The sequence below is a fragment of the Taudactylus pleione genome, unplaced genomic scaffold (genome assembly GCF_031769625.1).
Source record: "Taudactylus pleione unplaced genomic scaffold, aTauple2 ptg000503l, whole genome shotgun sequence".
Taxonomy (NCBI): domain Eukaryota; kingdom Metazoa; phylum Chordata; class Amphibia; order Anura; family Myobatrachidae; genus Taudactylus; species Taudactylus pleione.
Window position 1 is genome coordinate 412,692 of NW_028284905.1, and position 23,760 is coordinate 436,451.

Genomic DNA, 23,760 nt, shown 5'->3' on the forward strand with positions numbered 1-23,760 from the left:
GGGAGGCCAGGAGACGCTGGGGATAATATAGTGCACCTGAGAGAGGACCTTTGCCTCATGGGGAAGGGCCAGGGAAGAGATAGGGGAGGCCAGGAGATGCTGGGGATAAATAGGGACATAATACAGTGCACCTGAGAGAGGGCCTTGGGCTCATGGGGAAGGGCCAGGGAAGAGATAGGGGAGGCCAGGAGATGCTGGGGATAAATAGGGACATAATATAGTGCACCTGAGAGAGGGCCATGGCCTCATGGGGAAGGGCCAGGGAAGAGATAGGGAAGGCCAGGAGATGCTGGGGATAAATAGGGACATAATATAGTGCACCTGAGAGAGGGCCATGGCCTCATGGGGAAGGGCCAGGGAAGAGATAGGAGAGGCCAGGAGATGCTGGGGATAAATAGGGACATAATATAGTGCACCTGAGAGAGGGCCATGGCCTCATGGGGAAGGGCCACGGAAGAGATAGGGGAGGCCAGGAGATGCTGGGGATAAATAGGGATGTAATATACTGTACCTGAGAGAGAACCATGGCCTCATGGGGAAGGGCCAGGGAAGAGATAGGAGAGGCCAAGAGATGCTGGGGATAAATAGGGACATAATATAGTGCACCTGAGAGAGGGCCATGGCCTCATGCGGATGGGCCAGGCAAGATATAGGGGAGGCCAGTAGATGCTGGGGATAAATAGGGATGTAATGTACTGCACCTGAGGGAGGACCATGGCCTCACAGGGAAAGGGCCAGGGAATAGATAGGAGAGGCCAGGAGATGCTGGGGATAAATAGGGACATAATATAGTGCATCTGAGAGAGGGCCATGGCCTCAAGGGGAAGGGCCAGGGAAGAGATAGGGGAGGCCAGTAGATGCTGGGGATAAATAGGGACATAATATAGTGCACCTGAGAGAGGGCCATGGCCTCATGGGGAAGGGCCAGGGAAGAGATAGGGGAGGCCAGGAGATGCTGGGGATAAATAGGGATGTAATATACTGCACCTGAGAGAGGACCATGGCCTCATGAGGAAGGGCCAGGGAAGAGATAGGAGAGGCCAGGAGATGCAGGATATAAATAGGGACATAATATAGTGCACCTGAGAGAGGGCCATGGCCTCATGGGGAAGGGCCAGGGAAGAGATAGGGGAGGCCAGGAGATGCTGGAGATAGATAGGGACATAATATAGTGCACCTGAGAGAGGGCCATGGCCTCATGGGGAAGGGCCAGGGAAGAGATAGGAGAGACCAGGAGATGCTGGGGATAAATAGGGACATAATATAGTGCACCTGAGAGAGGGCCATGGCCTCATGGGGAAGGGCCAGGGAAGAGATAGGGGAGGCCAGGAGATGCAGGGGATAAATAGGGACATAATATAGTGCACCTGAGAGAGGGCCATGGCCTCATGGGGAAGGGCCAGGGAAGAGATAGGGGAGGCCAGGAGATGCTGGGGATAAATAGGGACATAATATAGTGCACCTGAGAGAGGGCCATGGCCTCATGGGGAAGGGCCAGGGAAGAGATAGGGGAGGCGAGGAGATGCTGGGGATAAATAGGGACATAATATAGTGCACCTGAGAGAGGGCCATGGCCTCATGGGGAAGGGCCAGGGAAGAGATAGGGGTGGCCAGGAGATGCTGGGGATAAATAGGGACATAATATAGTGCACCTGAGAGAGGGCCATGGCCTCATGGGGAAGGGCCAGGGAAGAGATAGGGGAGGCCAGGAGATTCTGGGGATAAATAGGGACATAATATAGTGCACCTGAGAGAAGGCCATGGCCTCATGGGGAAGGGCCAGGGAAGAGATAGGGGAGGCCAGGAGATTCTGGGGATAAATAGGGACATAATATAGTGCACCTGAGAGAGGGCCATGGCCTCATGGGGAAGGGCCAGGGAAGAGATAGGGGAGGCCTGGAGATGCTGGGGATAAATAGGGACATAATATAGTGCACCTGAGAGAGGGCCATGGCCTCATGGGGAAGGGCCAGGGAAGAGATAGGGGAGGCCAGGAGATGCTGGGGATAAATAGGGACATAATATAGTGCACCTGAGAGAGGGCCATGGCCTCATGGGGAAGGGCCAGGGTAGAGATAGGGGAGGCCAGGAGATGCTGGGGATAAATAGGGACATAATATAGTGCACCTGAGAGAGGGCCATGGCCTCATGGGGAAGGGCAGGGAAGAGATAAGGGAGGCCAGGAGATGCTGGGGATAAATAGGGACATAATATAGTGCTCCTGAGAGAGGGCTATGGCCTCATGGGGAAGGGCCAGGGAAGAGATAGGGGAGGCCAGGAGATGCTGGGGATAAATAGGGACATAATATAGTGCACCTGAGAGAGGGCCATGGCCTTATGGGGAAGGGCCAGGGAAGAGATAGGAGAGGCCAGGAGATGCTGGGGATAAATAGGGACATAATATAGTGCACCTGAGAGAGGGCCATGGCCTCATGGGGAAGGGCCAGGGAAGAGATAGGGGAGGCCAGGAGATACTGGGGATAAATAGGGACATAATATAGTGCACCTGAGAGAGGGCCATGGCCTCATGGGGAAGGGCCAGGGAAGAGATAGGGGAGGCCAGGACACGCTGGGGATAAATAGGGACGTAATATAGCGCAACTGAGAGAGGGCCATGGCCTCATGGGGAAGGGCCCGGGAAGAGATAGGGGAGGCCAGGAGATGCTGGGGATAATATAGTGCACCTGAGAGAGGACCATGGCATCATGGGGAAGGGCCAGGGAAGAGATAGGGGAGGCCAGGAGATGCTGGGGATAAATAGGGACATAATACAGTGCACCTGAGAGAGGGCCATGGGCTCATGGGGAAGGGCTAGGGAAGAGATAGGGGAGGCCAGGAGATTCTGGGGATAAATAGGGACATAATATAGTGCACCTGAGAGAGGGCCATGGCCTCATGGGGAAGGGCCAGGGAAGAGATAGGGGAGACCAGGAGATGCTGGGGATAAATAGGGACATAATATAGTGCACCTGAGAGAGGGCCATGGCCTCATGGGAAGGGCCAGGGAAGAGATAGGGGAGGCGAGGAGATGCTGGGGATAAATTGGGACATAACATAGTGCAAATGAGAGAGGGCCATGGCCTTATGGGGAAGGGCCAGGGAAGAGATAGGGGAGGCCAGGAGATGCTGGGTATATATAGGGACATAATATAGTGCACCTGAGAGAGGGCCTTGGCCTCATTGGGAAGGGCCAGGGAAGAGATAGGAGAGGCCAGGAGATAGTGGGGATAAATAGGGACATAATATAGTGCACCTGAGAGAGGGACATGGCCTTATTGGGAAGGGCCTGGGAAGATATAGGAGAGGCCAGGAGATACTGGGGATAAATAGGGACATAATATAGTGCACCTGAGAGAGGGCCATGGCCTCATGGGGAAGGGCTAGGGAAGAGATAGGGGAGGCCAGGACACGCTGGGGATAAATAGGGACGTAATATAGCGCAACTGAGAGAGGGCCATGGCCTCATGGGGAAGGGCCAGGGAAGAGATAGGGGAGGCCAGGAGATGCTGTGGATAAATAGGGACATAATATAGCGCACCTGAGAGACAGGGCCATGGCCTCATGAGGAAGGGCCAGGGAAGAGATAGGGGAGACCAGGAGATGCTGGGGGATAGATAGGGACATAATATAGTGCACCTGAGAGAGGGCCATGGCCTCATGGGGAAGGGCCAGGGAAGACATAGGGTAGGCCAGGAGATGCTGGGGATAAATAGAGACATAATATAGTGCACCTGAGAGAGGGCCATGGCCTCATGGGGAAGGGCCCGGGAAGAAATAGGGGAGGCCAGGAGACGCTGGGGATAATATAGTGCACCTGAGAGAGGACCTTTGCCTCATGGGGAAGGGCCAGGGAAGAGATAGGGGAGGCCAGGAGATGCTGGGGATAAATAGGGACATAATACAGTGCACCTGAGAGAGGGCCATGGCCTCATGGGGAAGGGCCAGGGAAGAGATAGGGGAGGCCAGGAGATGCTGGGGATAAATAGGGACATAATATAGCGCACCTGAGAGACAGGGCCATGGCCTCATGAGGAAGGGCCAGGGAAGAGATAGGGGAGCCCAGGAGATGCTGGGGGATAGATAGGGACATAATATAGTGCACCTGAGAGAGGGCCATGGCCTCATGGGGAAGGGCCAGGGAAGACATAGGGTAGGCCAGGAGATGCTGGGGATAAATAGAGACATAATATAGTGCACCTGAGAGAGGGCCATGGCCTCATGGGGAAGGGCCCAGGAAGAAATAGGGGAGGCCAGGAGACGCTGGGGATAATATAGTGCACCTGAGAGAGGACCTTTGCCTCATGGGGAAGGGCCAGGGAAGAGATAGGGGAGGCCAGGAGATGCTGGGGATAAATAGGGACATAATACAGTGCACCTGAGAGAGGGCCTTGGGCTCATGGGGAAGGGCCAGGGAAGAGATAGGGGAGGCCAGGAGATGCTGGGGATAAATAGGGACATAATATAGTGCACCTGAGAGAGGGCCATGGCCTCATGGGGAAGGGCCAGGGAAGAGATAGGAGAGGCCAGGAGATGCTGGGGATAAATAGGGACATAATATAGTGCACCTGAGAGAGGGCCATGGCCTCATGGGGAAGGGCCACGGCAGAGATAGGGGAGGCCAGGAGATGCTGGGGATAAATAGGGATGTAATATACTGTACCTGAGAGAGAACCATGGCCTCATGGGGAAGGGCCAGGGAAGAGATAGGAGAGGCCAAGAGATGCTGGGGATAAATAGGGACATAATATAGTGCACCTGAGAGAGGGCCATGGCCTCATGCGGATGGGCCAGGCAAGATATAGGGGAGGCCAGTAGATGCTGGGGATAAATAGGGATGTAATGTACTGCACCTGAGGGAGGACCATGGCCTCACAGGGAAAGGGCCAGGGAATAGATAGGAGAGGCCAGGAGATGCTGGGGATAAATAGGGACATAATATAGTGCATCTGAGAGAGGGCCATGGCCTCAAGGGGAAGGGCCAGGGAAGAGATAGGGGAGGCCAGTAGATGCTGGGGATAAATAGGGACATAATATAGTGCACCTGAGAGAGGGCCATCGCCTCATGGGGAAGGGCCACGGAAGAGATAGGGGAGGCCAGGAGATGCTGGGGATAAATAGGGATGTAATATACTGCACCTGAGAGAGGACCATGGCCTCATGAGGAAGGGCCAGGGAAGAGATAGGAGAGGCCAGGAGATGCAGGATATAAATAGGGACATAATATAGTGCACCTGAGACAGGGCCATGGCCTCATGGGGAAGGGCCAGGGAAGAGATAGGGGAGGCCAGGAGATGCTGGAGATAGATAGGGACATAATATAGTGCACCTGAGAGAGGGCCATGGCCTCATGGGGAAGGGCCAGGGAAGAGATAGGAGAGACCAGGAGATGCTGGGGATAAATAGGGACATAATATAGTGCACCTGAGAGAGGGCCATGGCCTCATGGGGAAGGGCCAGGGAAGAGATAGGGGAGGCCAGGAGATGCAGGGGATAAATAGGGACATAATTTAGTGCACCTGAGAGAGGGCCATGGCCTCATGGGGAAGGGCCAGGGAAGAGATAGGGGAGGCCAGGAGATGCTGGGGATAAATAGGGACATAATATAGTGCACCTGAGAGAGGGCCATGGCCTCATGGGGAAGGGCCAGGGAAGAGATAGGGGAGGCGAGGAGATGCTGGGGATAAATAGGGACATAATATAGTGCACCTGAGAGAGGGCCATGGCCTCATGGGGAAGGGCCAGGGAAGAGATAGGGGTGGCCAGGAGATGCTGGGGATAAATAGGGACATAATATAGTGCACCTGAGAGAGGGCCATGGCCTCATGGGGAAGGGCCAGGGAAGAGATAGGGGAGGCCAGGAGATTCTGGGGATAAATAGGGACATAATATAGTGCACCTGAGAGAAGGCCATGGCCTCATGGGGAAGGGCCAGGGAAGAGATAGGGGAGGCCAGGAGATTCTAGGGATAAATAGGGACATAATATAGTGCACCTGAGAGAGGGCCATGGCCTCATGGGGAAGGGCCAGGGAAGAGATAGGGGAGGCCTGGAGATGCTGGGGATAAATAGGGACATAATATAGTGCACCTGAGAGAGGGCCATGGCCTCATGGGGAAGGGCCAGGGAAGAGATAGGGGAGGCGAGGAGATGCTGGGGATAAATAGGGACATAATATAGTGCACCTGAGAGAGGGCCATGGCCTCATGGGGAAGGGCCAGGGAAGAGATAGGGGTGGCCAGGAGATGCTGGGGATAAATAGGGACATAATATAGTGCACCTGAGAGAGGGCCATGGCCTCATGGGGAAGGGCCAGGGAAGAGATAGGGGAGGCCAGGAGATTCTGGGGATAAATAGGGACATAATATAGTGCACCTGAGAGAAGGCCATGGCCTCATGGGGAAGGGCCAGGGAAGAGATAGGGGAGGCCAGGAGATTCTAGGGATAAATAGGGACATAATATAGTGCACCTGAGAGAGGGCCATGGCCTCATGGGGAAGGGCCAGGGAAGAGATAGGGGAGGCCTGGAGATGCTGGGGATAAATAGGGACATAATATAGTGCACCTGAGAGAGGGCCATGGCCTCATGGGGAAGGGCCAGGGAAGAGATAGGGGAGGCCAGGAGATGCTGGGGATAAATAGGGACATAATATAGTGCACCTGAGAGAGGGCCATGGCCTCATGGGGAAGGGCCAGGGTAGAGATAGGGGAGGCCAGGAGATGCTGGGGATAAATAGGGACATAATATAGTGCACCTGAGAGAGGGCCATGGCCTCATGGGGAAGGGCAGGGAAGAGATAAGGGAGGCCAGGAGATGCTGGGGATAAATAGGGACATAATATAGTGCTCCTGAGAGAGGGCTATGGCCTCATGGGGAAGGGCCAGGGAAGAGATAGGGGAGGCCAGGAGATGCTGGGGATAAATAGGGACATAATATAGTGCACCTGAGAGAGGGCCATGGCCTTATGGGGAAGGGCCAGGGAAGAGATAGGAGAGGCCAGGAGATGCTGGGGATAAATAGGGACATAATATAGTGCACCTGAGAGAGGGCCATGGCCTCATGGGGAAGGGCCAGGGAAGAGATAGGGGAGGCCAGGAGATACTTAGGATAAATAGGGACATAATATAGTGCACCTGAGAGAGGGCCATGGCCTCATGGGGAAGGGCCAGGGAAGAGATAGGGGAGGCCAGGACACGCTGGGGATAAATAGGGACGTAATATAGCGCAACTGAGAGAGGGCCATGGCCTCATGGGGAAGGGCCAGGGAAGAGATAGGGGAGGCCAGGAGATGCTGCGGATAAATAGGGACATAATATAGCGCACCTGAGAGACAGGGCCATGGCCTCATTTGGAAGGGCCAGGGAAGAGATAGGGGAGCCCAGGAGATGCTGGGGGATAGACAGGGACATAATATAGTGCACCTGAGAGAGGGCCAAGGCCTCATGGGGAAGGGCCAGGGAAGACATAGGGTAGGCCAGGAGATGCTGGGGATAAATAGAGACATAATATAGTGCACCTGAGAGAGGGCCATGGCCTCATGGGGAAGGGCCCGGGAAGAAATAGGGGAGGCCAGGAGACGCTGGGGATAATATAGTGCACCTGAGAGAGGACCTTTGCCTCATGGGGAAGGGCCAGGGAAGAGATAGGGGAGGCCAGGAGATGCTGGGGATAAATAGGTACATAATACAGTGCACCTGAGAGAGGGCCATGGGCTCATGAGGAAGGGCCAGGGAAGAGATAGGGGAGGCCAGGAGATGCTGGGGATAAATAGGGACATAATATAGTGCACCTGAGAGAGGGCCATGGCCTCATGGGGATGGGCCAGGGACGAGATAAGGAAGGCCAGGAGATGCTGGGGATAAATAGGGACATAATATAGTGCACCTGAGAGAGGGCCATGGCCTCATGGGGAAGGGCCAGGGAAGAGATAGGAGAGGCCAGGAGATGCTGGGGATAAATAGGGACATAATATAGTGCACCTGAGAGAGGGCCATGGCCTCATGGGGAAGGGCCAGGGAAGAGATAGGGGAGGACAGGAGATGCTGGGGATAAATAGGGATGTAATATACTGTACCTGAGAGAGAACCATGGCCTCATGGGGAAGGGCCAGGGAAGAGATAGGAGAGGCCAAGAGATGCTGGGGATAAATAGGGACATAATATAGTGCACCTGAGAGAGGGCCATTGCCTCATGCGGATGGGCCAGGGAAGATATAGGGGAGGCCAGTAGATGCTGGGGATAAATAGGGATGTAATGTACTGCACCTGAGGGAGGACCATGGCCTCACAGGGAAAGGGCCAGGGAATAGATAGGAGAGGCCAGTAGATGCTGGGGATAAATAGGGACATAATATAGTGCATCTGAGAGAGGGCCATGGCCTCAAGGGGAAGGGCCAGGGAAGAGATAGGGGAGGCCAGGAGATGCTGGGGATAAATAGGGACATAATATAGTGCACCGGAGAGAGGGCCATTGCCTCATGGGGAAGGGCCAGGGAAGAGATAGGGGAGGCCAGGAGATGCTGGGGATAAATAGGGATGTAATATACTGCACCTGAGAGAGGGCCATGGCCTCATGGGGAAGGGCCAGGGAAGAGATAGGGGAGGCCAGGAGATTCTGGGGATAAATAGGGACATAATATAGTGCACCTGAGAGAGGGCCATGGCCTCATGGGGAAGGGCCAGGGAAGAGATAGGGGAGGCCAGGAGATGCTGGGGATAAATAGGGACATAATATAGTGCACCTGAGAGAGGGCCATGGCCTCATGGGGAAGGGCCAGGGAAGAGATAGGGGAGGCCTGGAGATGCTGGGGATAAATAGGGACATAATATAGTGCACCTGAGAGAGGGCCATGGCCTCATGGGGAAGGGCCAGGGAAGAGATAGGTGAGGCCAGGACATGCTGGGGATAAATAGGGACATAATATAGTGCACCTGAGAGAGGGCCATGGCCTCATGGGGAAGGGCCAGGGAAGAGATAGGGGAGGCCAGTAGATGCTGGGGATAAATAGGGATGTAATATACTGTACCTGAGAGAGAACCATGGCCTCATGGGGAAGGGCCAGGGAAGAGATAGGAGAGGCCAAGAGATGCTGGGGATAAATAGGGACATAATATAGTGCACCTGAGAGAGGGCCATGGCCTCATGCGGATGGGCCAGGGAAGATATAGGGGAGGCCAGTAGATGCTGGGGATAAATAGGGATGTAATGTACTGCACCTGAGGGAGGACCATGGCCTCACAGGGAAAGGGCCAGGGAATAGATAGGAGAGGCCAGTAGATGCTGGGGATAAATAGGGACATAATATAGTGCACCGGAGAGAGGGCCATTGCCTCATGGGGAAGGGCCAGGGAAGAGATAGGGGAGGCCAGGAGATGCTGGGGATAAATAGGGATGTAATATACTGCACCTGAGAGAGGGCCATGGCCTCATGGGGAAGGGCCAGGGAAGAGATAGGTGAGGCCAGGAGATTCTGGGGATAAATAGGGACATAATATAGTGCACCTGAGAGAGGGCCATGGCCTCATGGGGAAGGGCCAGGGAAGAGATAGGGGAGGCCAGGAGATGCTGGGGATAAATAGGGACATAATATAGTGCACCTGAGAGAGGGCCATGGCCTCATGGGGAAGGGCCAGGGAAGAGATAGGGGAGGCCTGGAGATGCTGGGGATAAATAGGGACATAATATAGTGCACCTGAGAGAGGGCCATGGCCTCATGGGGAAGGGCCAGGGAAGAGATAGGGGAGGCCAGGACATGCTGGGGATAAATAGGGACATAATATAGTGCACCTGAGAGAGGGCCATGGCCTCATGGGGAAGGGCCAGGGAAGAGATAGGGGAGGCCAGGAGATGCTGGGGATAAATAGGGACATAATATAGTGCACCTGAGAGAGGGCCATGGCCTCATGGGGAAGGGCAGGGAAGAGATAAGGGAGGCCAGGAGATGCTGGGTATAAATAGGGACATAATATAGTGCACCTGAGAGAGGGCCATGGCCTCTTGGGGAAGGGCCAGGGAAGAGATAGGGGAGGCCAGGAGATGCTGGGGATTAATAGGGACATAATATAGTGCACCTGAGAGAGGGCCATGGCCTTATGGGGAAGGGCCAGGGAAGAGATAGGGGAGGCCAGGAGATGCTGGGGATAAATAGGGACATAATATAGTGCACCTGAGAGAGGGCCATGGCCTCATGGGGAAGGGCCAGGGAAGAGATAGGGGAGGCCAGGAGATGCTGGGGATAAATAGGGACATAATATAGTGCACCTGAGAGAGGACCATGGCCTCATGGGGAAGGGCAGGGAAGAGATAGGGGAGGGCAGGAGATGTTGGGGATGAAAGAAGAAGAAGCTACAAGTGAGAATGATAATAAGCAGAAATTGACAGGCCCAAACAGCGCCTCCTGCCCTTGTGTGTCCTGTTTCATGGCACAGGTCGCACTACCCTATTTATGGCCCTGCATGTGGTAGGGAATATAGAGTGTAAGCTCTGCTGGGTCAGGGACTGATGTGAATGGCCAAAATAATCTCTGTAAAGCACTGCAGAATATGTGTGCGCCAGTATATGAATAACTGGTAATAAATAATAGAAGATGGGATGAGAAATCATTGATATGTTCTACAGAGTGGACAATTCATCCCACCTCTAGTGTCCTACCCATCATTGGTACCAATTAGGGGTGTGCACCGGCCACTTTTCGTGTTTTGTGTTTTGGTTATGGATCTGGATCTTTCTTCGTGTTTTGGATCTGGATTGGTTTTGCCAAAACCACCCTTCCGTGTTTTTGGTTCTGGGTTTTGTGTTTTGGATCTGTATTTTTTTTTTAAAAAACATAAAAACAGCTAAAATCACAGAATTTGTTGGTTTCTCTGCTCCTATGCTATTATTAACCTCAATAACCTTAATTTCCACTCATTTCCAGTCTATTCTGAACACCTCACACCTCACAATAGTGTTTTTATGTCCAAAAGGTTGCACCGAGGTAGCTGGATGACTATGCTAAGCGACACGAGTGGGCGGCACAAACACGTGACCCATCTAGGAGTGACACTGCAGTGGCAGACAGGATGGCAGTTAGAAAAACTAGGCCCCAAACTGTACATAATGCAAAGAAAAAAAAGAAGTGCAAGATGGAATTGTCCTTGGGCCCTCCCACCCACCCTTATGTTGTATAAACAGGACATGCACACTTTAACAAATCAATCATTTCAGCGCCAGGGTCTGCCACACAACTGTGGCTGAAATGATTGGTTCGTTTGGGCCCCCACAAAACAAGCTGGCAATTAATGTGTCCCTGCACACACTGGCTCTACGGAGGCAAGATGTCATCCTCATCCTCCTCATCCACCGATTCCTCACCCTCTTCAGTGTGTACATCCTCATCCTCACAAAGTATTAACTCGTCCCCACTTGAATCCACCACCACAGGTCCCTCTGTACCTTCTGGAGGCTGGTCTCCCTGGAAGAGCTGATAATTCATTTTGATGAACATCATCTTCTCCACATTCTGTGGAAGCAACCTCCTACGCCTTTCGCTGACAAGGTTCCCGGCTGCACTAAACACTCTTTCGGAGTACACACTGGAGGGGGGGCAACTCAGGTAAAATAGAGCCAGCTTGTACAGGGGCCTCCAAATTGCCTCTTTTTCCTACCAGTACAGGTATGGACTGTCTGACATGCCTACTTGGATGCTGTCACCGATGTAATCCTCCACCATTCTGTCAATGGTGACAGTATCATATGCAGTGACAGTAGACATGTCAGAAATTGTTGCCAGGCCCTTCAGTCCAGACCAGATGTCCAAACTTGGTCCTGCCTGCCCTGCATCACCGCCAGCGGGTTGCTTAGGATACCTAAGTTTTTTCCTGGCAGCCCCAGTTGCGGGAGAAAAAGAAGAAGGAGCCGTTGACGTGTCACGTTCCGCTTCAGCTGACAGTGTGTTCACCAGCAGGTCTTTGCACCTCTGCAGGCTTGTGTCGGCCGGAAAGAGAGACACCACATATGCTTTAAACCTAGGATCAAGCACGGTGGCCAAAATGTAGTGGTCTGATTTCAACAGATTGACCACCCTGGAATCCTGGCAAAGCGAATGAAGGGCTTCATCCACAAGTCCCACATGCCGAGCGGAATCGCTCCGTCTTAGCTCCTCCTTCACTTTCTCCAGCTGCTTCTGCAAAAGCCTGATGAGGGGAATGACCTGACTCAAGCTGGCTGTGTCTGAACTGACTTCACGTGTGGCAAGTTCGAAGGGCTGGAGAACCTTGCACAACACGGAAATCATTCTCCACTGCGCTTGAGTCAGGTGCATACCCCCTCCTTTGCCTATGTCATAGGTGGATGTATAGGCTTGTATGGCCTTTTGCTGCTCCTCCATCCTCTGAAGCATATAGAGGGTTGAGTTCCACCGCGTCACAACCTCTTGCTTCAGGTGATGGCGGGGCAGGTTCAAGAGTGTTTGCTGGCACTCCAGTCTTCGGCACGCAGTCGCTGAATGGCGAAAGTGGCCAGAAATTTTTCGGGCCACCCAAAGCGTCTCCTGCACGCCCCTGTCGCTTTTCAGAAAATTCTGCACCACCAAGTTTATTGTGTGAGCAAAACATGGGACGTGCTGGAATTTGCCCAGATGTAATGCCCGCACAATATTGGTGGCGTTGTCAGATATCACAAATCCCCAGGAGAGTCTAAGTGGGGTAAGCCACTGGGCGATGATTTCCCTCAGTTTCTCTAAGAGGTTGTCGGCGGTGTGCCTCTTACTGAAACCGGTGATACACAGCGTAGCCTGCCTTGTAACGAGCTGGTGTTTCTGAGATGCTGCTACTGGTGACGCTGCTGCTGTTGCTGCGTAAGGTGATACATCTACCCAGTGGGCTGTCACAGTCATATAGTCCTTAGTCTGCCCTGTTCCACTTGTCCACATGTCCGTGGTTAAGTGGACATTGTGTACAACGGCATTTTTCAGGACACTGAGGACACTTTTTCTGACGTTTCTGTACAGTCTCGGTATCGCCTGCCTAGTGAAGTGGAATCTAGACGGGATTTGGAACAGGGGACACACTACCTCCATCAATTGTCTAAATCCCACTGCACTAATGGCGGATACCGGACGCACGTCTAACACCAACATAGCAGTCAAGGCCTCAGTTATACGTTTTGCTTCATGATGACTGCTGTCGTACTTCATCCTCCTCGCTAAGGACTGTTGGAGGGTCAATTGTTTAGTAAAAGTAGTGGTGTTCCTACTTCCTCTCTGGGATGATGAACGACTCCCAGCAGCAGCAACAGCAGCAGCGGCAGCAGTAGGCGTAGCAATGCAGGATCCTCCGGAGGAATCCCGGATAGGAGAGTCAGTCATGCCAGTGACATGGCCTGCAGGACTACTTCCGATCCTGACTAAGGAGGAAATTGACGAGGAGGGAGTTGATGGTGTGGTTTGCAGGCGCTTGGATACAACAGGACAACGGGATTTAGGTGTCCCTGGACTGCTTACGGTCTTAGCCAAAGTTTCTGAACTTGACAGTAACTTTTTATGAACGCGCTGCAGGTGCCGTATAAGGGAGGATGTTCCTAGGTGGTTGACGTCCCTACCCCTACTTATTTCACCTTTACATATGGTACATATGGCAAGACAGTTGTTGTCCGGATTTGGATAGAAATATTGCCAGACCAAAGAGGTGGAATGTTTGGTCTTCTGCCCAGGCATGACCGTGATGGGCTTTTTCATCCCACGGACAACAACTGTCTCCCCCGGAGCCTGATTTAAACAAACCACATCACCATCAGAATCCTCCTCGCCAACTTCCTCCTCAGCGCCAGCTACACCAGTATCCTCATCCTGTTGTACTTCAACAGAGACATCTTCAATTTGCATATCAGCAAGTGGACTGTGGGTGCTCCTTTCAGCACTTGCAGGGGGCGTGCAAATGGTGGAAAGAGCCACCTCTTCCTGTCCAGTGCTGGGAAGGTCCGGCATCGCAACCACCACCACACTTGGACTCTCCTTGGGGATTTGTGATATCTTCTTAGAAAGCACAGTTCTTCGCTGTGCTTTTGCCAGCTTAACTCTTTTGATTTTTTTAGTGGGAGGAGGGCTTCCATCGTCCTGTGAAGCTGAACCACTAGTCATGAACATACTAGGGATCGACCTTAGCCGTTCCTTGCCACTCCGTGTCGTAAATGGCATATTGGCAAGTTTACGTTTCTCTTCAGCTGATTTAAATGTCTTTTTCAAGGTCATTTTCCTGAACTTTGCCATTTGGGATTGTATGTGCCCTATACTATGACATTGGGCATCGGCCTTGGCAGACGACGTTGATGGCATGTTATCGTCTATGTCATGACTAGTGGCAGCAGCTTCAGCACTAGGAGGAAGTGGTTCTTGATCTTTCTCTATTTTATTTTTATCGGAGAAAGTTTGGTCCTCCATTTATGTTATATCGATTTGATATATACGTGCGGCTAAACACAGAAAATAATTTTTTTTTTGGTTTGGACTGGAGTGTACTTTCGGGGGTTACAGCACCCTTAACGGTCAAGCCAGCCGGCCCTTTACTTATGACACAGGCGCACACTTGGCACTACTTTGTTGATGCACGTGCGGCTACTGCGCACACAATTCACAAACACAGAAAATTTTTTTTTTTTGGTTTGGACTGGAGTGTGCTTTGGGGGTTACAGCACCCTTTAATGGTCAAGCCAGCCGGCCCTTTACTTATGACACAGGCGCACTCTTGGCACTACTTTGTTGATGCACGTGCGGCTACTGCGCACACAATTCACAAACACAGAAAATAATTTTTTTTTTGGTTTGGACTGGAGTGTACTTTTGGGGGTTACAGCACCCTTAACGGTCAAGCCAGCCGGCCCTTTACTTATGACACAGGCGCACGCTTGGCACTACTTTGTTGATGCACGTGCGGCTACTGCGCACACAATTCACAAACACAGAAAATAATTTTTTTTTTGGTTTGGACTGGAGTGTACATTTTCGGGGGTTACAGCACCCTTAACGGTCAAGCCAGCCGGCCCTTTACTTATGACACAGGCGCACGCTTGGCACTACTTTGTTGATGCACGTGCGGCTACTGCGCACACAATTCACAAACACAGAAAATTTTTTTTTTTTTGGTTTGGACTGGAGTGTACTTTCGGGGGTTACAGCACCCTTAATGGTCAAGCCAGCCGGCCCTTTACTTATGACACAGGCGCACGCTTGGCACTACTTTGTTGATGCACGTGCGGCTACTGCGCACACAATTCACAAACACAGAAAATAATTTTTTTTTTGGTTTGGACTGGAGTGTACTTTCGGGGGTTACAGCACCCTTAACGGTCAAGCCAGCCGGCCCTTTACTTATGACACAGGCGCACGCTTGGCACTACTTTGTTGATGCACGTGCGGCTACTGCGCACACAATTCACAAACACAGAAATTTTTTTTTTTTTTGGTTTGGACTGGAGTGTACTTTCGGGGGTTACAGCACCCTTAACGGTCAAGCCAGCCGGCCCTTTACTTATGACACAGGCGCACGCTTGGCACTACTTTGTTGATGCACGTGCGGCTACTGCGCACACAATTCACAAACACAGAAAATAATTTTTTTTTTGGTTTGGACTGGAGTGTACTTTCGGGGGTTACAGCACCCTTAACGGTCAAGCCAGCCGGCCCTTTACTTATGACACAGGCGCACGCTTGGCACTACTTTGTTGATGCACGTGCGGCTACTGCGCACACAATTCACAAACACAGAAAATAATTTTTTTTTGGTTTGGACTGGAGTGTACTTTCGGGAGTTACAGCACCCTTTAACGGTCAAGCCAGCCGGCCCTTTACTTATGACACAGGCGCACGCTTGGCACTACTTTGTTGATGCACGTGCGGCTACTGCGCACACAATTCACAAACACAGAAAATAATTTTTTTTTTGGTTTGGACTGGAGTGTGCTTTGGGGGTTACAGCACCCTTTAATGGTCAAGCCAGCCGGCCCTTTACTTATGACACAGGCGCACTCTTGGCACTACTTTGTTGATGCACGTGCGGCTACTGCGCACACAATTCACAAACACAGAAAATAATTTTTTTTTTGGTTTGGACTGGAGTGTGCTTTGGGGGTTACAGCACCCTTAACGGTCAAGCCAGCCGGCCCTTTACTTAAGACACAGGCGCACGCTTGGCACTACTTTGTTGATGCACGTGCGGCTACTGCGCACACAATTCACAAACACAGAAAATAATTTTTTTTTTGGTTTGGACTGGAGTGTACTTTCGGGGGTTACAGCACCCTTAACGGTCAAGCCAGCCGGCCCTTTACTTATGACACAGGCACACGCTTGGCACTACTTTGTTGATGCACGTGCGGCTACTGCGCACACAATTCACAAACACAGAAAATAATTTTTTTTTTGGTTTGGACTGGAGTGTACTTTCGGGGGTTACAGCACCCTTAACGGTCAAGCCAGCCGGCCCTTTACTTATGACACAGGCGCACGCTTGGCACTACTTTGTTGATGCACGTGCGGCTACTGCGCACACAATTCACAAACACAGAAAATAATATTTTTTTTGGTTTGGACTGGAGTGTACTTTGGGGGTTACAGCACCCTTTAACGGTCAAGCCAGCCGGCCCTTTACTTATGACACAGGCGCACGCTTGGCACTACTTTGTTGATGCACGTGCGGCTACTGCGCACACAATTCACAAACACAGAAAATAATTTTTTTTTGGTTTGGACTGGAGTGTACTTTCGGGGGTTACAGCACCCTTTAACGGTCAAGCCAGCCGGCCCTTTACTTATGACACAGGCGCACGCTTGGCACTACTTTGTTGATGCACGTGCGGCTGCTGCGCACACAATTCACAAACACAGAAAATAATTTTTTTTTGGTTTGGACTGGAGTGTACTTTCGGGGGTTACAGCACCCTTAACAGTCAAGCCAGCCGGCCCTTTACTTATGACACAGGCGCACGCTTGGCACTACTTTGTTGATGCACGTGCGGCTACTGCGCACACAATTCACAAACACAGAAAATATATTATTTTTTTAGCACTTGGGGGGAGCACCCCTGATGGACAGAGCACCCCCTGGACAACACTACAGCACCCCTTTAGGACTGGGACACTGCACAGGACTTTGGAGTGGACACAGCCCCTATGGAGAACTGACTGCACAACACAGTCCAGCCAGCCCCTATGGACTTTGAAGTAGTGGACACAGCCCCTATTAACAACAGCAGCACAGCACAACACAGCCAGCCCCTATGGACTTTGAAGTAGTGGACAACAGCAGCACTACACTACACTACACTACACAGCCCTAACTCCCACCCTCCCTCTTCACTGTCCACAGCCGAGTGAGAAAATGGCGCCGACGCGGGTACCTTATATAGGATCCAAAACCCGCGAGACTCGGAAGGCGGGATGATGACGTTTTGCCTCGATTTCAGATCCGAGTCAGGCGGGAAAAGTCGAGCCTGACTCGGATCGGACTCGGATCGGGGGGGCTCGGGGGGGTTTGGATTTCAGAAATCCGAACCCGCTCACCCCTAGTACCAATGCGAGTAGAATTCTTGCATTCAGGTAAAACAGTCGCTGAATCATCTGACCTATAGATCAAATTCGCCTCTCAAAATTTGAGAGTCTTCCGAGAGAGCAGGTCAAGCTCCAGCATCCCTCCCACTTCCTAAAATGGGCAGTCTTCAAAGGAACAGTTTCAGGATTCGCCCTGGGATTGGCCATTACTCACCACAGCGCTGGCTTCTCCTGATCAGTTGTGCGGTCAGACGACAGGTGCGTCGGCGGGTAGCACGCTGAGTATTCTTTCCAGGGCCCTGTGAGTACTTCCACCTGATTCTCCATTGTGGAGTTCCTGTGGCTGCAGTCACTATCACCTGACCGGACTTTACTCCAATGGAAGCCTTACTCTCACTCAGCTGACTCTTTCCTCCAATGACCAGCTACCTTAGGGTATAAAGCAGGACTCCGGGAACAGGAAGTCGCCTGAACAACTTCTCTGCTTCCAGTTGCTGCTTTCACCGGATCACTGTTCCAGGCTCCACGCAGTATATATCTCCAGTGCGCTTTCATCAGCCTCAGCTGATATTCTATATTAATATTCAAAATCAGTCCCTACCGATATTTTCCAGTGATATTCAGCATCGGTCCCTACCAATATTGTCCATTAATACATTGGTTCCTAACGATATTCTTCAGTGACATTCAACATCGATCCCTACCGATAGTTTAGAGTAATATGCAACATTGGTCCCTACCGATATTCTCCAATTACATTCAACATCTGTCCCTACTGATATTCTCCAGTGACATTCAATATCGGTCGCCGAGCGATATTGTCCAGTGATATTCAACATTAGCCCCTACCGATATTCTCCAGCGATGCCTAACATCGGTCCCTACCGATATTCTCCAGTAATATTCAACATCGGTTCCTATCTACATTCTCCAGTGATACTCAATTTCGGTCCCTACCGATATTCTCCAGTGAAACCCAACATCGATTGCTACCGATACTCTCCAGTGACATCCTACATCGGTTCCTTTAAACTATCTCCAGTGATAACACATCAATCTCTTCCATTTGCTACCAGTAACACCTTTCATGAGTCTACAGTTATATCCACGATATTGGGTCTTCATTCCAGTCACTCAGTTAATATCCATCTTCCTCTGTTCTTTGCTACATTCCGGGTACCTGACCAGGCAACCTGCTCGTTGGGTGCCACGAAGACCATATCCCATTGGGGTGGTCACTGGTGAAGACCACCAGCGAGTTAGACTCTACGCCTCTGGTCAGGTCTTGCCAACACCCGAAGCTAGCCGATGAGGAAGTCCTATATTTGTCCTCCTCGTCTGCTGCTGCCTCCTCACCTAGTTACCCCGACTCCTAGTACTCCGACTGAAGATATCAAGGGCCAGATCGTGACAAACAGTGTCCTCTCCTGGAAGCAAGAGATAAAAATGAGAAGTATGAAACACAATATATTGATATTTACAAACATATATGGCCTCAAATCTTCTAAAGCGCATCTGTGAAATCAAGCTAGAAAGATACTGTAAATAGTATTTTATGGGGGGTTTTAAAGGGCAAAGGCTCATTACATAGTATAGTTAAAAACTGATTTACCAAGGTTGTCAAAGCTGATAATATTAAATGGCAATAGGAATGAATGATAAACAATTCTGGTTTAGCATTTATTCAAAGTGCTTATTTGAAATGATCGGCTTTGCCAAACTTGGAGCTGCATGTTACACACTCTGTATATATACAGTATGGTGGAGGGGTACAATGTGATGGGGGGTATAAGGTACAGCGTTACATAGGCACCTGTGATCTGTATTACAAGCCACATCCCCCCTATTAGGAGATTTTGTTTTTATTTACTGAAATTGTTTTTAAAAGTTTTTAAATAGATGTTTTTGGCCTAATTATGTAATTAAAATTCACCATAATTTCTAAAGCACTTTTGGGGGCAAAATGAGTTAAGTGGTTATAAGTGATGCTTGTTACTGCTGACAGTGGTAGGAGGGAGGGCTAATAAATGCTTACATGCCCATTGTGTTATTTGAAACCTCAGAATTCTTATTACCTCAATTTGGTGAATTAAATTTTTTTATACCAGCTGTGCATATTGGAATTCACATTGGCTGCCTCATTGTGTCATCAGGACTGCAGCTTTGCCTGGATTTTATTCTGTACATTGTACACCCTAATTACCTGTTGTCACCATCTAGTGGAGTACAATACGTGTGTAGGTCACTTGTATTTGCCATTTTTAGAATTGCCATCCAAAATGTTCCGAAAATTAAACTTTTGTGTATTACTCTTAAAATCAATTGTAACATTTTCGGTTGTTACACACGGCAAATAATGTCAGCAATTGATGACCCGGTTTAACAGTTATCTTTTCAAAACAATTATTTTTGGTACACATTTGCGCCATTAGTCTACAAATACCCAGATGTGTCAGGGAGGTAGCCTGCCAGACATGAGGATAACATTAAGTTCTCTTAGAATTGTGCACTAGTACATACATGGGGGACGTGACACATCCCAATGTCATGTGGTCGTGTCCCCAGCTTGACGGTGCCATGCACCATATTTAGAAGTGTATTGGACAGTGCCCATTGCGGACAGTTCACTATCACATTAAATATTAAACTCCCAATCCAAGAAATTCAAGCTATATATATATATATATATATTAGGGATGTGCAGGCTCGGTTCTACTCGGTTCCGTTCGGTTCTTTTTACCGGATCTTATTGGGTTTCAGCTGTCACGAGTTTTGGATAGCCAATAAGATTCGGTAAAAAGAACCGAACGGAACCGAGTAGAACCGAGCCTGCACATCCCTAATATATATATATATATATATTTCAATAGGCCAGACAATGATAAAAACTAATAATTGAAGTGGGCACAGATTGGGGTCAGTAGAGTTCAACAGAAAACAAGTCTTGAACTGTCCAACCTGATCCAAAATATGGAAATAAATGACTGGCTCATTTGGGGTACCATTCAGAAGCAATAAACTTATATACTGTACGTTTATTAGGGATGCGGTTAAAATACCGATGGAGGGAATTCCGGTGGTCAGAATGCCAGTGCTGGAATCCTGACACCTGTCAGAATCCTGGCCCCCTGCATCCCGACTGCCGCAATCCCGAAAGTAAGTACCGGCGTTAGGGGGAGGGTTAGCATTAGGGTTAGGCACTAAGGGGAGGGTTAGTGTTAGGCACTAAGGGGGAGGATTGGGTCTAGGATGCGGGAAGGGAGAGGTTAGGTTTAGGCACTAGGTGAGAGGTTAGGGTTAGGCACCGGGGAGGGAGGATTAGGGTAGGGAGAGGTTTATCATACCGACCAGCAAAGTGTCAGTATTTTAACCCTGTCGGGATGCTGGCATCAGGATTCTGACCACTGAGATCCCGAATGCCGGCATCCCGTACCCATACCAGTTTGCAGTCCCTGCTGATGGTGATGATACTGATCATTATACAAATTAATTTGCACCTGATGACAATTGTTGAAGTGAAACCTGAAAGGCCTCAGACATTTTAAGTCAATGTTTATAATAGTTTTGAAGGAAAGTTCCAGATAGGCCCCAGATTACCATCTGCAACAGTTTCTCTAAGTCTTGGACATATCCTATAGCAGGAGTAGGCTGTGTAACTACTAATACCAGCATGCCATGCCACAGTTTTAATATGCCCTAATGACAAAACTGTGTCAGAACATGCTGGGATGTGCAGTTCCACAGCAACTGAAAGGCTGCTGGCGCACTTGTGTGGTTTGTTTGCGAACGCAAGCTGCAAACACTGGTAGGTGAGGGTTCGGGAGTGCGTACAGTGAAACTGGGAGGTTTGATGTAGCTTCGACTCATGAACTGGGAATGGAGAGATAGGCAGAGTCAGAGGTGCGGAATCTAACATGCCGGTGGTGTTCACTAGTGATCCTCGCAAAAGGATTTGGGCTTGATTGTGCCTTACATACAGGTCACGGTCCTCTACTTGGGTTTCCCTATACTGGGTTGTGGTTAAAGCAATGAGAACACTCTGGATATCTGTGAGTATGTGCAGACCGGAATGGGAATGGACTGGATGCACTGGAATGGGACTGGACTGGATACACCGGAATAGGACCGGATTGAATATACTGGAATGAGACCAGACTGGATGCGCCGGAACGGGACCAGACTGGATTACCCGAATGGACTGGACTGGATACACTGGGATAGAACTGGACAGGATTACCAGAATGGAACCGGATAGCAACTGAAGCCAGTGGTGCAGCAAGATAGGAATCTGCACAAACAAAGATTTCTGCAGGAGCTCAGATGCTATTCGTCAGCAAGGCTGAAGACAACATTGCACTGACAACTTGCACAGTGATGGGAACTTCCTTAAATACTCTGAGCTAGCCAGGATTGGGTGATGGCAGATTGGGATTTCATTGGTGGAGAGGTAGCCACCTGACTGGGAACAAGATGGCTGCACCCAGCAGCAGGAAAACTGCAGCATGGCTGCATGTAGAGAGAAACAGGACGGGGTCCACGGGAGGTCGGTGGTCAGCGCTCAGACTTTCCTCTGCTCTGGCTGGTGAAAGCCGGTGGTTTGGAACAGCGGGGTCCTCTGTGGCTGTGGATGATGAATGGAAATGCTGATATCTCCCGGCACACTAGCACCTACTCTTGACAGGCAAGTGGCGGTGTTTGGTACTGAAGTTTCTGACAAGGTTTGTGACAGCCGCACCAAGCCTACCCCTTCTTCTTGTCTTTCAAGTTTGTTGAGTCTGCAATATTTTGGGAATTATTGGCACGTGCAGGACCAGGATGGCATGTCGCCAGTTGGTATTATTCTTAAAAGATGTACCCACTTGGTACACCAGTTTTATTACCATATGATAGAGCAGTCACTTGCAAAATGTGTTCATTCCAAAACAGATAAGTGGTTGAGAGATGATGGCTGGGGTCTAAAAATGGGTTTCACTTCAGTGTGTGATTCTACAAACTTTTGGGGCCTGATTCAAAGGTAGATGCTGTGGCGATGTCACATGCAAGTGGCTGATGCTTTAATGTCTGCGCAGGCATCCGAGTCGCACTGGCAATTCATTCCAATGGTTAGCGCTCAGAGATGCAGAAAACATTTGGATGCAGGGAGACTGAGTTTCCGTGAGCTTTCCTGGGAGGTAACAGGGATAGCTAACCAGATGGAGGCATGTTGCGGGCATGTCACAGACAATGCTGTGTCTAAAGAAGCGGAATCGCTCGCACAGGACGCCATGGTTATGGTGATTGCTTTGGGCAATACTCTACTTTGTCTCTCTCCATAGCTTGATACATCTCCCCCTTTGTCTCTAATTATTTAATGTAAATCTAAAAAAGTGAGTATAAAATAATCTGGAATTATGCAAAGGGATGTCAAGGATGGGGGCAGGGGTGGGGGGGGCAGCCGCTACAAAGTAAACAAACATGGAACCTGTATGGGATTCTCCTTAGGATGGCATGGCCACGTCTCTGTTGGTGGTACAGGTGGCCACAATGTGGTGTGGCAATGTAACCCACATGCTTGGTCAGGTCACCGTGGTACCAGGGCCACTATACAGAACACAATTGAGCAAATCCATCTGTGTGTTCTGTGGTCACATGTGTAACTTGTACTTTTCCCATTTATTTGTTTTATAGAATATTTCGACTCTGGCTCATCAGGCGATTGGGCAACTGACATCGGAATAAAATTCTCATATACCTTTGAGCTAAGAGACAATGGTACCTATGGCTTTCAGCTTCCACCAGACCAGATTCAGCCCACTTGTGAAGAGACTACAACGGCAATCATGTCCTTTGTGGAATATGTCCATGAAAACTACCTTGAAAGCCGTGCGATGGCCATCACTTCCGCCTGGCTCAGCGTCCCCTTCTCACTGGTTGTTTGCGTGTGTTATGCAATTCTCCATTAATTGTATCATTTGTTATTAATGTTTGTGGAGAATGTTGATGCTTAATGCAAATGAAAACACCACTGTTAAATAATTACTCATGAAATGTAAAGTCCTTTAAGACCTATGTCACACCTCTAGTGATGTCATTCACCGCATTCCTCTGACTGGCTGGCTGAATTTATGACAAGGGCTAATGACTCCCACTTCAATGTTCTTTTTAAAGCATAAATTATTATTTATCACATAATTGATCATCTAATCCTGATATATAAATGTTCAATTTACTTTAGAATTCATATCCCATATCAAACTGTTATC

At 50.1% G+C, this 23,760-nt stretch overlaps 1 protein-coding gene across 1 annotated transcript in view; it reads left to right on the forward strand.

The window, feature by feature from the left end:
* The window catches only part of LOC148501760 (carboxypeptidase O-like), a 72,200-nt gene extending 48,740 nt beyond the window's left edge, over positions 1 to 23,460 (forward strand). Inside the window, exon 11 of the mRNA XM_088450023.1 lies at positions 23,186 to 23,460. Within this exon, the coding sequence (XP_088306149.1) occupies positions 23,186 to 23,460 (275 nt within the window). The remainder of the gene's footprint in view (positions 1 to 23,185) is intronic.
* The last annotated feature ends 300 nt before the right edge of the window (positions 23,461 to 23,760 follow it).